We start from the raw sequence: 13,721 nt of genomic DNA on the forward strand, positions 1-13,721 counted from the left end.
CTCCCCTCTTTTCCTCTCTCCTTCCATTCTTCTTTCTGTCAATCCCTCCTCCCATCCCTCCCTCCCTCTCTCTAGCCATCTCCCTTTTTCCCTCTCTGCCTCCATCCCTCCCCCTGCCCATCCCTCCTCCTCCCCCTCCCTCCCTCCACTCCTCCCAACGCCCGCACAGGCCACGCCCCTTTCCCCCTCCGGCCCCGCCCCTCTCCCCAGGCCCGTCCCCCGCGCAGGCGCAGTGCGGGGGGCCGTGTCGGTGACGCGGGCCGGGCGGGGCGGGCCGGGCGCGGGGAGCGGGGCCGCGCTCGGCACTCGGGGGAGACGCTCCGGAGCGGGGCCGCGGCCGGGGCCGGGGCTGGGGCCGGGCGGCCGCCGCAGGTGAGGGCGGAGCGCGGGGACCCGGCTCGGTTCCGGAGACACGGCGGGGCTGGGAGCGCCGCGTCCCGCGGGGCCTCATCGGGCGCGGAGGGGGAGCGGGGCCGCGCTCGGCGCGGGGGGGCTGAGCCCGGAGCGGAGCCGCTGCCCCGGGGCTCCCCCTCACCGGGGGCCGCTCGGGGCCGGCGGGGGCTCCCTGTGCCCGCAGGGCTGCCCGGGCTGTCCCGGCTGCGCTTTGGGGCGGTGACCCCCGAGCCGGGGGCGGCGAGGGGCGGTGAGGGGACCCCCTGGTGAGGGAGGGCAGGCGGGGTGTTCTCATTTCAACAAGGGGTGCTCGGGGCAGGGCAGAGCCAAAGGGCCCGGCGGGGCAGGGACAGGGACGGGTCTGGCGGGACGGGGGTCACCGCTGGGAAGGGCTGGGGACACGCCGGAGTGTCCCTTGCCCCAGTGCGGACCGGGCTTGTCCCCCCCCGCCACGAGAAGAGTCTTTAACTCTCCTTTCCCAGGCTTTGTGGTGCAGCCATTGTAATCGTTCTCTTCCTCCTTCCCCCGGCCCGTTCTGCTCGTCAAGGGTTTATTGTTCCCCGGTCTTTAAATAGGCTGCAGGATGAGGTCTGGGTGCAGGAAGGAGTTTTTGGGGAGTAGTTCTGAGATGCGGACATTACAAAGAGGGGACGTGGCTGTAGGTTGTAATTAACTTGTCAGTTTCCTCTTCTCGCTGTTTGGCAGAAAATTTAGGCCAAGCTCTGTTTTTAGTAGGTGCCGTTCAGGACTTTTCGCCTCCGTGTGAGAAGTGCGATGTTAAGTTAAGAACTCTAGGAGTCCTGGCTCGGCTCCTTGGTGTAATTCAGGAGATGCAAGGTGCACATCTTTTTCCAGTTTTGTATGGCAAAGGGCTCTTCAGCTTGGATGTTCTGAGTGTTAATGAAACTGATGCTGTCTTGGACCTGCTGTGAAATCTGCATCAGAAATACTTTCCTTATTCATTTAAATATGCCTCATACATTTGAATAGAATGTCACAGAGGAGTTTTTTCCTTATTCTTCCCCAGTGAGCTACACATAGAGATAATGCTAATGAATAACCTTCAGGGCACTCTTCCCACTTCTCTGATTTCATGGTAGAGCTTGTTCTGCAGTCCTGTTTAATGCTAGAATATGCTGCAGAGTGTTGATAGTAAAAAAAAAAAAAAAAATTGTGTAGTAACTTGGATTAAACACTATCCCAAATGCACTTCTCATGATCTCTTTGATTTTCAAAATCGTGCTTCTAAACATTTTCCTTCACTTTTAAAGTTCAAAAAATTGTAGCGAGGTGCCAGCCAGCACAAATTAGCATGCTGCTCTGCTTCAAAGAAACAAGACTGCTTCTAGTGAGCCAGTGACACTAGGTGTCAGAAATGAATTAAAGCCACTTTGCCCCAGCCGGCTTTTTTTTTTATTATTATTACTTTAAAGATTTTTTTTTTCTGCTCTTCTGTAAAAGATTCATTAAACTGGACGTCATCTGAGGCCGTAGTTCAACTGTGCCTAATCTGCAGCAGCAACAGTGGCCTGGAGACTTGTGCAATTCGTGGTGTCATTGGCACAACTTCTGCTCATGTGTGAAGCAGATCAGCAGATGCACCCAGCCAGAAGAGAAGGGTTATGCCCAGATTCCCCGATCTAATTTGGAGTGGAGTCCCCCAGATGACAGCTGAGCATGTCCCTGGAGTGATGGGATCACTGGGATCATCTCAGGCAGCTGTGGGGGCAAAGCAGGGACAGGAGCTCGTGCAGCTGGTGTCCTGCTGGGGCAGCTTGTGGGGCTCAGAGGGGAAGTGAGATGTGGCTGCTGCAGGAAGGGTTCTGCTGGCACATGACCTGCCTAGAGGCACACTGGGATTGGGCATACAAAACTCAGCCTTGCCTTTTCCCCCTGAATTCCAGGCCAGCCTGGATGGGGCATTGAGCAGCCTGGTCTAATGGGAGATGTCCCTGCCCATGGCAGGGGGGGCTGGAACAGGGTGATCTTTGAGGTCCCTACCAACCCAAATTCTTCTATGAATTCTAGTCACAGGTGTGGTTTTTTCTTTGTTTTGTTTTCCAACAGGCTGAGAAAAGTGCTGGAGTTATTTAAAAAAATAAATCAACAAGCTATCTCATGTTGAATGTATCTCAGTGTAACACAACACTTGTATGTGTTGCTTTGACAGTGGTGATCAAGCCCAGGTTGTGTGGATCCAAAGATATAACCTCTGTTGTCTGAAATACTGAAGTTACCTCCAGGGCTGTGTGTCCTTGGTGTTGTCCAGCTGTTAGAAAGGGATAATTAATCAGCACTACAAAGAAAGTGTTGGTAGAGATTCCAAAGGAATCCGCAGTGTGTTCTGCTGGGAGTGTTTCTGCTAGCACTACTCTGTCACCTCCACAAACACCACAAGCAAAGCTGTCAGAAATCCTCGTGTTTTTCATGGTTGTTAGGTTGCTGAAATAGTTGTGATGCCTAGTATATGGCACTTTTTTTTTTCCTTTACTCTTTTAGATTACATGTCTGTGCTGGCAAAACTTTCTGTGAAACTGCACTATGGCAAAACCTGAGCAATTATGAAGTTCTTAAAGAATGGCAGCTCCAGAACATACTCAGTGTTAGGCTGTTTCACTCTATCAATAGTGCAAAACCTTTCTAATGACTCTTAATAGCTTATCAAAGGTGATTTTGACAGCCTGGGGCTGAGTTCACAGGGAGGGATGCTTTTATCACAGATCTGGCATAGTGTTTATGGGTGTTAGTGTGAGTGGGAGGTAAAAGCTTAAATAGATGGGGCAACATATGTTCTGCTTTCCTTTCAAGATTCTCTACTTTCAGGTTTTTTTAATTCTCACAGCTGTATTGCATTGTCAGAGCACTGGCTGGAAATATTTGCATGGTTTTCTTTTTAGCTATTTGTGATGAAACAGGTTTAATAAAATTGGGAGATTAGAGCTTTGTGGATAGATTAGGAACACTTCTCTGAAAGAAACTTTTCTCAGTATATTGGCCAGCCCTAAGCGAGGTGCCTTTGAAAAGCTACCAAGTAATTAAATAATGTTAGATTGTATATAATAATGTATATAATAAATAGTATCTCTGGGAGCAAAGGCATGCTTTCAGTGGGCATTCGGGGGAATTGAAAATTTTTCTAATTTTATGCGAATTATTTTGAAATATGATTATGAAATTATTCATTATTATGGAATATTATGAATTATTTTAATAAGGCTTTGTCTCTGGGGGCTTTACACAGTGTTTTGGGGTGAAAGTGTGCCTCTGCCATGTAGCACAAATATATCCTGTATCAGCAGGTTCTGACAAGGGAACTGGGCTGGAAGTGCATTGGGGTGGGAGATACAGGGAGCTGGAATGTGTGACTTGGTATTGGTGACAGAAGTGTTTCAGAAGTGGATTTCCTGAAGGTATCTTCTGGATTTTGAGGTAGGAAGGGATCTGTTTGAAGCCAGGAGGAGCTTGCAACCTGCAACAAGATTTAAAACCTGACCCCTTTAATTGGCTTGTGTCTTTCAGAAGACTAAGAAAATTTGGGTGATTTCCCATGTTCAGTGTCCTGTAATGAATTTGATGTCTTCGATGCCTGTGCTGAGAAGCTGTTTTCAAGTGAGTTGGCTGTATTACTTTTTGAAGAATGCCCCAGCTACTGATTTGTATTATTGATGTTTTTGCTTTAAACTTGCTGTAGGAAATACGTAATTTTATTTCTTTTTGTGGAAACAGTGCTTTGTTAATACAAACGACAATGGTCATATGACTCCTTGGGGCTTTTTGTCTTCATTGTGACTGATGCAGCTGCTTGATGGTGTGTTCTGTAGTTGTGAAATGTGAGATTTGTTTGGCAATGCCAGATATTCTGCTTGGTTTCTTTAATGTGAAATATTTAAAGTATGAACGAGCTTATGTACAGGAGAAAGTACAAATGAAAATAGCTTGTGAACAGAAGTTTTGCTTTCAAATAAGTTCTTAGAGCTTTTGCCCTGACTTGTAGTTGCTTAAATTTTGGGGAAAACTTCAGACCTTTCTCCATTTCCTTATTAAAGAGCATCAATCTTACCAAGTGCCCCATGCCTGCTTGAACTATCACACTGCACATATTGCTCTCCCTTTCCAAGGGCCCCTTCTCTGGAGGGTGCCCAGACAGTGCTGCAGATGGAAGGCAAATGCACATGACAGAGCAAAACTGCTGCTGTTCTCCTTGCAGGTGTGGATGAGACCAGGGCAGAACTGGTTGTCAGTACGCAAAGCAGCAGGACTATTTACCTGTGATGTCAAACACTTGCTGTGGCTCCTGCCTCTTGGCATATGGACTTGTTTGTCCTGCCTCTCAGAAGTCTCTTTATTTGCCTGAAGTGGGAGGTGTAAGCTGCTTTAGGACAGAGGTCCTGTCTAAGCTGTTCCACCTCCCAAGAAGAAAAACAGTTGGCACAAAGCTTATGGGAATGTGTTGCATGGATCTCATGGTTAAAAGTAGGGATGAGGTGATTTAACTGCCTGTCCTTGCTTGGACAACTTAAAAGTGTCTGTTCTAACAAATATTGCAGCACTCAGTTACTGGTCATGTGAGTCCTGTTATGAATGTTAATTTCCTTCTTTGTAGGGCAGTGGGGGAAGAACTTGGTTCCTTTTTTCTTGGTGAAGAGAATAAACTAATTTTATCAGTCTATTAACCAGAGATCACATACCAGGGTTTAGCATCACGACAAGTGAAAACCATGGTGCATGATAAATGAGCTTAATTCACACCATGACCATCTGTTATGAGGAAGGTGAGGTGCCATATAATGAAAAAATTCAGCAGGATGAGTGTGATTATAATTAAACATTAGAGAAAATCTTATAGGCTGAAAAAAACATAGGGGTAAATATGAATTTCAACCCGATTCCTTTTTCCTGATTGTTCTTTGGGATCTCCATGTGAGTGGTGTGTTCTAGTTTAAATTGAATGTGTTCCACATGCATTTAATCTACTATTGTGAGAACTTTGATTCCTTTGAATAACTAACCTTATCTGATAATGCTAATGAGAGGTAACCAGCAGTATTTTATGATGATCATCTGAACCCAGCACATTTTTACTGTACTGCCTTTCTAAAGTTGAAGCTCTGGTTCTGTCCTATATGGTTGCAGGATGTTTTTTACATTTTAAAATAATTCTGTAAGAAAACAATGCAAAATATTTCTTTTAAATTTCAAACTTATTCATAAACTCGTTGAAGATTAAGCAGAAACATGCTGCACACTCAGGCAGCAAAATGTGATGCTGGAGGCTTTGGGGACAGGTTCCTCATCAGATGTGCCTCTGGGTGGTCCTGCCTTGTGCCCTGACCTCCTGCTGCAGCTCCTTGGCAGAGCTAATGCTCGAGTGATTGCAGGATGATTTCTTTCATGCTGCTTAGCTCATGGGAAACTTACCCACTCAGAAATGCTTTTATCAGTTTGTTAACTTACCCTGTGGCTACACCTCGCTGTTGCACTCGCAGGTAGAGACAGGAGTCATGTCAGGAGGTGAGTGGAGGGAAGGCAGTGCAGCTTCTCCCAGCAGATGCTGGGGATGAAGCGTCAAACTCAGCTCAGCAAGGCCAGGGCATTGCTGTCACTTCAAACTTGTCATGTTTCCAGATGCCTTTAAACAGCTCTTCCTGGGGTTGCTGTTCTCCAATTAGCTTTCCATCTGTGAGGAAGCTGAATGATCCATGTAATCCTTAAATTCATGCTTTCAGGTAAATATTTGTATTAAAGCAGAAATTCTACACTACATTGAGGAAGGGGGAAAACCTTTTTGTCACTTCTGGAGGATTCAAACCCTGCCCTGTGTTCTCCTGACAGCTTCCAGGCTCTTGAAGGGAGCGAGAGGAAGAAATGGGTTGCTCTTCTGCCTTGTCAACTTTTGGCTTATCAGTTGCCTGATTCTCAGCCAGTTTCAGTGTTACAAAACACGTGGTTCTGGGCAAGTGTATGGCTGCCCACAGATTTTGACTAGAATTGAGGAAGTGAGTAGCACATCCGTTATTTAAAGAAAGCTGCGAGCAGCACTAGAATCCTACAGACGTGGGCATGTGGTCTATATATATATATTTCTTATTTTTTTAGAAGCTGATTATCCACCATGGTGCCAGAATTGTAGAGGGTTTGTGATAATAGTTTATGCCTACCGCCCTCCCTCCATTATCTTTCTGCTTAGTGTTAGTGAGTAACTTTTTAAGTAGTAGCAACTACAAGTTACAAAATAGATGTGAGGTTGTACTGCTGACACTTATTAACAATTGTTTTTTATTGCCTGTGTATGTTGGAAGCTTGGACAGTAACAGTGTTACCAGTTTTGCTTTCTTTAATGTTGAATTTATAATATAGCAACGATTTTATGGTTAGAAATTTAATCTGGGCTCTTGTGTTTGCTGTTCTAAGCAAAGCTTGTTTTTATACAATGGAATTAAAGTATTTCCACCAGGATGTATGTCCCATGAGACATACAAACAAAAGACTTTGCAAGCTTACACACTGAAGCTGGAAATTAGGAATTAAACACTTTACAAAGGAATTGAAGGATAAATCTAGATAAGTCAGCAATATTGAATTCACCAGGTTGCTTGAGCTGCCTTATGCTGCTCCCTTGGTGTCTCTGCAGTTCTGACCAGTATCTTGTGGTTGCTCACTTTTGTCATGGGGAAGTAAATGTGCCAGCATTCATTGCCTCTCTTCCTTATTAGGCTTGGACAGTACCAAACAATGACATCTGTGATGATAAAAGGACTATTGTGGGGAATTTTGTGATCCAAGTGAGGCCTGGTACCTTAATTTACTCTCGAGTCTAAGAATTTTTGTCCTCAACGGAGTTCTGTTATTTAAAAGATAAGAGTAATGAGATGATCATGTTATCACCTGTGTTGGGGTTGGTAGAAGTGTTGTTAACCCATCACTTATCTCAGTGATGTTGGTGGTATCACTTGATGCAAAAGAGCCTGGCCTGTATTCTGCTAATATTTTTCAGGAATGGTTTAGTACTTTGTCTTAATGTAGATTTTAATATGTGGGGGAGTTTGCTGTGACGCTCTAAGTGAACCATGGTACAACCCCCCCTGGCACTTCCCTTTAGCAAGAAGGTAGGGATTCTAAGATTTTATGTTCTTACTGCAATTCCTTATTTTTTTTCATAATGTTTTAGCTGGTGTGTCTGCCTGATGATAATTAAGAGCCACCAAGTGGTGCACCAAGACCTTGTTATGATAATGCCTCCCATGTGCAGAACAAAAAGGCAGTTCCTGTTCCCAAATCTTGCTGTGCTGGTGGTCTTTCTTCCACTGGTTATTTTTTCTGGTGTTTGGTGGCAGCGGGTGGGGTTGGGTACCAATGTACAAAGGAACAGTTATTGTTGTTGGTAACACCTTAGTAAGTTGTCTAGCCTGTGGTAACATTTTTCTCTTTCTTGTAGCCTTAAGGGGATGTGGTGGACTTTACAAGCATCTCCTGCTTTCCTCCAAGAGCAGGGGTTTGTGTGAAGTGTTATTGTAGGTGCTCACATGGCTGTCCTGGCTCATGGAGCTCCAACTTACGTTTTCTCTGAGAGAAACGACTGAGCAAATATACACTGGACTTGCCCTCCTCTTAAAATTGATTTCTTTGGTAGTGATGAGTGTGCCAAATGCCCTGGCTTCTTTTGGGACGACAGCAGGGATTTCTTGTCTGCTGCTGGCTTTCTCTTGCTGTTGGCTATCATTCCTAGTTTTTAGGAGGAGAAAATATTTCGGTAAGGGAGCTGTAAACCTTACCTCTGGCAGCTTAGACATTTATGTGAGCTCTTCTGCAGAATGTCAACCAAAATAAGCTGGAGTGGGTTTAAACAGCCTAAATAATCACTCTTTGTATTGGTTGATCCTGTGTAAATAGGTTAGAAAGTACTTAAGAGCAGCTCAGCTGGAGCCTTATGGCAGAGAGCAGAGACAAGCAGCCAAGGGTGCTGAGCTCTTCCATGGCACAGCTGTTCCTAGAGGAGGAGATCCAAACCTAGGGCAGAGGTTCACTGTGGCTTCTCCCTGCAAATAACCCTGAGATTACAGCTGAAATGAGAAAATCCCACTTCATCATCCTCATGGGGAATGAGTGTGTTTTCTAGTTAGGCTGTAATGAGCTGCTGGTGTGGAGTGAAAGAAGAGATTGAATTTAGACGTATTTCATGTGGAGGGAGGGGATGGCAGTGCTGGCACCCTTCTGGTGGTGGTGTGGGGCTGCTGGGCAGCAGTGTCTTGTCTTCTTGTGTGTACAGAACAGTCCATGCTATGGTTGTAACCAGCTCCCGCTACTAGTTCAGATTGTTTATTCATTAGTAAAATCAATGGTAGGATGGAGTTGGGCTGGAAAATGTGAATATGCAACATAAGAGGTTGTATGACAGCATTTGATGGTCCTAAACAAGGAGCCAAGAATAAATAATGGCAGTGAAAGAAATGAGATGAGGAAAAAATGAGTGGGTCCGAGGAGAGAATGCTATCTTTGTATTGCCTTTATTGTTTCAGTGCCCTCCCAGATGTGTCTAACAAGTAAAACATTGTTTGAGATTTTCATTACTAAGAGCCTTTCACAAGGCCCTGCAGAGTGACACTCGTGTGTGTCGCTGGAGTGGCCTGACATGGCTGTGCCACCCTGCAGGTTGGGCAGAATGTGCTCATAGGGAATGGGGGAGAGCTGCATCTTACTCCTGGTTTTAAAGGGAGTAAGAAAACATCAGAAACTACTTTCTAACTTCATGTCTTTCTGGCCTTCTTCACCAAACAAACTGTGTAAGAGGCTTCCTGGTGAATTGTGTATGTCATTCCTGACACAATGATATTTTAGTTCTGGGACTTGAGTCATTCTCATTGCAGCCATCCATAGCTGTGCATGTGTAAAAGCCAAGTAATTTGACACATTTTCAGGAGGAGTATCAAAAGCTTTATGAAATAAGACTGCCATAGCCTTTCATCTTTAGGTAAACCCTTTGTTCTGGTTAAGTAGCTTAAATATCCCACGTGCTTCTGATCCACTATTATTGGTTAACCTGCACTTTCCTGTATGATTTTGTTGTTAGTATTGCTTTATTGTTTTAACTGGATGAATAATTTGATTGGCAAGGGTTTGTAATTGAAAAAAATACTGTTCATTCATTGAATTATAGAAGTGACCCTCACTTACTGGTGTTAACAGTGTGAGAATATGGGTTGCCAAGTGCAATGTTTTAGTTTTTTTTTTCTTTTCTGGGAGGAAATGCAGAGGAAATGAAAGCCAGCAGTGATTATTGCCAGAATTTCTTCACTCTGCTTGGTGTTAGAAAGAATTAAAAAAAATTAATGCCGGTGCAAATAACAGCACTGCTGATTGCTCCTTGTGTTTTGGGATAACTGCCTGCTGTTTCCCTTTCGAATCAGTTGTGCTGTATTTTCAGCATTAAAAAGAAATGCCGTGTCTCCTCCTAAATCCCTCTGTCCCATTGTTCGTGGCTGTAAGATGACTTTTCACTGTAACTTTTGTGCTATTTGAGCTCTGCTGTGGCTGGTGCTCCCTGTGCAAGCCCAGCCAGAGCTTCCTGCTTCCTGCTGTGGTAACAGCTGCTGGGGGGAATCTGTGAGAAGGGGGGTTGGCTTGGGATTACAGTGCAAGGTATTACTTCTTCTGTTAGGATTTTTGTGCCTTCTGTGGCTTGTATGCATTTAGTGACGGACATGAGATGGTGGCTGTGATTCTGGGACAGTGACTGCCGGAGTAGCTTCAAAGCAAAAATTAGATCTGACTTTTTTTCTTCTGTGCTACAGTTGAAATTGATTTTTATGTGGAGCTGTGATCTTGTGGGATTCTGTATGAAATATTCCATACACATGGAAAAGAGTAGGATGCCACAGATTTTTAGTGAGTTATGTGAACTTTCCCTTCAGGCAAGAAGTGGGGCTATCCAATTTTCCACTCACTCTACAGACAGAGCTCAAAGGGCTGCAGGATCCAATAGTTAACTCTGCTGGAGATGCTCTACCCTGCAGTTCTTTAAAATAAAAACTACAGTGGATAATAGCGTGCAAACATGTGTGACAATTCTTTTCTCTTCCCAAACCTTGTTCTAGATGTCAAAATTAACCTGGACTACTTGGGAATGGCGAAACATAGCCCTGGGATCCTGCCATGAACAGTAAGGAAGCTGAGATACTTTGTGTACGCAAATAATTTTCTTTTAGCGACTAAACCCCAGCGAAACCATTCCTGTTCAATTAACACAACCAGGCAACACATTGTGTAGCTCAGTGTGGAGGTGGTCCCAGCTTTCCAGACAGTAAAGAGGGAGCACAGCAGGTCAAAAGGGGTGGATCAGCAGGGGAGCTTTCTTTGGGAAAATGTAGTAGGGAAGTCTCTGCAGTCAGCATGGCATTGGAGGTGGGAAGCTGCTGTGCAGCCATGGGTGGTGCATTGGGAAATTACTGAGGTGGTAGCTGAAGGATCCTTTCCTGTAATGTGTAATTATATTGTGAGACTCCATTGTTACCCGGGGTGTAATTATATCAGGACTCTATTGTCATGGGAGATCTTGAGTGCAAATTAGATTGAGATGTGATTAGACAAATTAGCGGAAGAATAAAAGTGAATTTTGAAGTGCTCAGGGCTGGGTTCCAGATGCAGTTTGTGGGAGGGAGTTCCTAAAACCTGGCAGTGGCAAGGTGCCAGAAGTTAGTGTCCTTTCACTCTCACTGCTCCTGAATTAGGTAGCCTGGATGATTGGGTCTTCAGGCTGAGGTTTCCTGACTGACTTTTGTGTGCTGCTTTTCTTATATAAAACCTAGTGTGTAACAGAGGCTGATGAAACAGGTCATGTAGCCAAGAAAGCAAGATAGCTTTAAAGATATTCTTGAGTATTGACTAAAATATTCAGGTATTTTTGGTTGTTGGTAGTCTGTTGGTAGTCCGAGACTTCCTAGTTTGGAGGATATGTAAATATTCATGTATGTACATGCTCTGTATTCTTTACACAGCCTTTTCCAGATGTCACAGTAGACATCCTTAAATTAACACATTGAAAATTATTCTGATTAATTTTCCCAGTGCAAAATAAATGACTTGAGAGACTGAGTAACACGTTTGTAAAGTGTCATCAGTGTCTGTAGAAAACTTACACAATTAGTCAGCTTCACTGGGATAGAAATTAGAAGACTTTGTATTGTCACATATAATAATTTGGATATAGTCCATGGGAAATGTACATCTCTTGAGAACTCCTGAAATCTAAACTCTTCACAGCAGTTTAAATACTTAACATGTAAATGTTCAAATGAAAAAATAATTTTCTTTTGTAAGACTCTGACCATGTCAAGTTTAATTCTTCAGCAGCAGTTTTTTTTCCAAGGGCTTTCAAAAGCTGGTTTATATACTTGAGATGTCAGGCATTGCTAATATCTCGAAAATATCAGGACTCTCTTTTGATGAACAACTTAAAATTGTTAAATTCTTGTAGATCAAATCACTGAGCCTTATGTTCTTTATTAGGAGGCTTAGTGCTCTGTACAAAGTAGGATGTGTAACTCAAGCAGATTCTGCTGAGACTGGTTACTTTTGGCTTTCTGAGACATTTGTTCAGCTTACCTGAAAAAGATAAATTTATATATTTGTAGAATATTAAATAGCTTTGAAATCTTTCCAGAATGCAGCCTAAAGCTTCAGTTTACTTTTTGTGGTCGTGGATTGACTGAGCTAACAATTTAAGCTGTGCTGCTCAGAGGTAAAACATTCCTTCATTTTGAACTGTCTTATTTAGCAAATTCGCTGTTTGAGAGGTTGGGACATCTAGGATGATCCTGGGTTTTTTTGTTCCCTGCCAATCAGTTATCTAAAGGTTGTGTGGCTTCTCTTCTGGCTTTTCTTTCAAGGTAGTTACTGGAGCCAGAAAAGCTGGGCTTTTCTGTTCAAGATCCTTGTGTTTGGGAGGTTGTTAATGTCCATTTCTAGCACAACTATCATCAGAAATCCAAATCTCATTTTGCTTTTAAAGCTGTTGTGTTAGAAAACATCCATGTGCCACTGACTGAAGATGAATGACAAACATGTGAAGTGCATCTTACTCAGCTGTCATGTCATTTGTGAGGCTTATGATAAGGCAGTGAATGGTGTGAGCTGTGTTGTGTTCTGGGTACACATCTGACCTAGTGTGTCCTGAATTGTCAGTTCAGGGTTTGTGCCATTTCAAGCCTTAGAATGAAAATAAAGGAAAACCATTGCCTCTAAGTTGATGTGCAGCCTGGTGTTCCCTTAGCTTCCACCTTGGCCCAAAACAGCGCTGCAAAATTAGGAACCTTGCTGACAGTGGTTGGTGTTGGAAATCATACTGACTAACTTGATGTAGGAGCATTGTTCTCAGGCCTTTATTTGCATATGTAGCTTTTTCTTCTCCTAGGGATGTAGCTTAGGAGAGGCCTCCAGGTAAAGGGCATTTTGTTGATGGAAGTAACAGCAGGGGTAAGGCTTGGAGTCCAGTGGAAAGTGGTTCCAAGGTGGCCTGTCAAAGGATACTTGAATGGTAGCAATAAGGAAATACCAAGGATTTGATTTCTCAGTGATGCAGGTGGTTCTGATACTCTGGTATGTGATACAGGAGAGGGTGCCAAAAGGTTTTACAGCAGAAAATGGGCTTTAATGTTCTGAGCTTTTTGCTATTATTGCCAGGTAATGTAAACTGGCCATCCAGGAGTCACTTGTGGAGACTGGAAGATTTCAGTCTGCTGACGTGTATGTGCACTTGTTTTGCTGGGAAGGTTCACAGGCTTTTACTTCCTGTTTTTATCATCTGTTTCCAGCCTGATGTGAACTGGCCTTTTCATGAACTCTTCCAGAGTTGGTGCCTCTAAATCTGTGACACAAACTGTCCAGGATGGAGTCCCTGGCAAATGGAAGCAATCCATGGAGGGTAAGACTCCTAACTTTGTACTGTCAGCACTCTTGGAAGAGAATGGTTAAAAACCTTCCTCCACTCATAAGCACAGAGGCAGAAGCTCACGTTGCCTTTAGGAGAGGGGTGGCATGGAAGCTGCTTTATTGTCTGGACATGAGCAAACAGCAGGAGTTATGGGCATTGTCACTGGTAGGGGCCTGCCCTGTTGTGGCTGTAGGAGCAGGACAACAGTGTTTTGGGCAGCTGCCACTGACAGGACATCTGGGTGCTGTGCACAGCTCTGAACAATGCTTGGAGCTGCAGCTGGGGAGGACAAGAGGGTACAGATGTTTGAGCCAAGGGCAGAAGAGACAGAGCAGTGCTGCTGTGCAGGGAACAGAGCTGGTGTGACCCCAGGTGAGTCAAGGTTGTGACTGTCAGGTATTGT

At 44.2% G+C, this 13,721-nt stretch overlaps 1 protein-coding gene across 10 annotated transcripts in view; it reads left to right on the forward strand.

Moving 5' to 3' along the window:
* The first annotated feature begins 321 nt into the window (after positions 1–321).
* Positions 322–13,721, forward strand: part of LOC310922792 (kelch-like protein 13) — an 81,247-nt gene continuing 67,847 nt past the window's right edge. For 2 of the 10 annotated variants that reach the window (XM_083883619.1, XM_083883618.1), the window contains exons 1-2: positions 331–372; positions 3,913–4,002. In XM_083883619.1, coding sequence (XP_083739745.1) covers positions 3,958–4,002 — 45 coding nt within the window. In that variant the 5' untranslated portion in view covers positions 331–372; positions 3,913–3,957. Of the gene's footprint in view, positions 373–3,783; positions 3,823–3,912; positions 4,003–10,484; positions 10,573–13,199; positions 13,310–13,721 lie in introns of those variants that run through there. The other 8 variants (XM_083883621.1, XM_083883622.1, XM_083883624.1 and 5 more) reach the window with 8 other exon arrangements.

This window comes from Zosterops lateralis, assembly GCF_965231275.1.
Source record: "Zosterops lateralis genome assembly, chromosome: Z".
NCBI classification, from domain to species: domain Eukaryota; kingdom Metazoa; phylum Chordata; class Aves; order Passeriformes; family Zosteropidae; genus Zosterops; species Zosterops lateralis.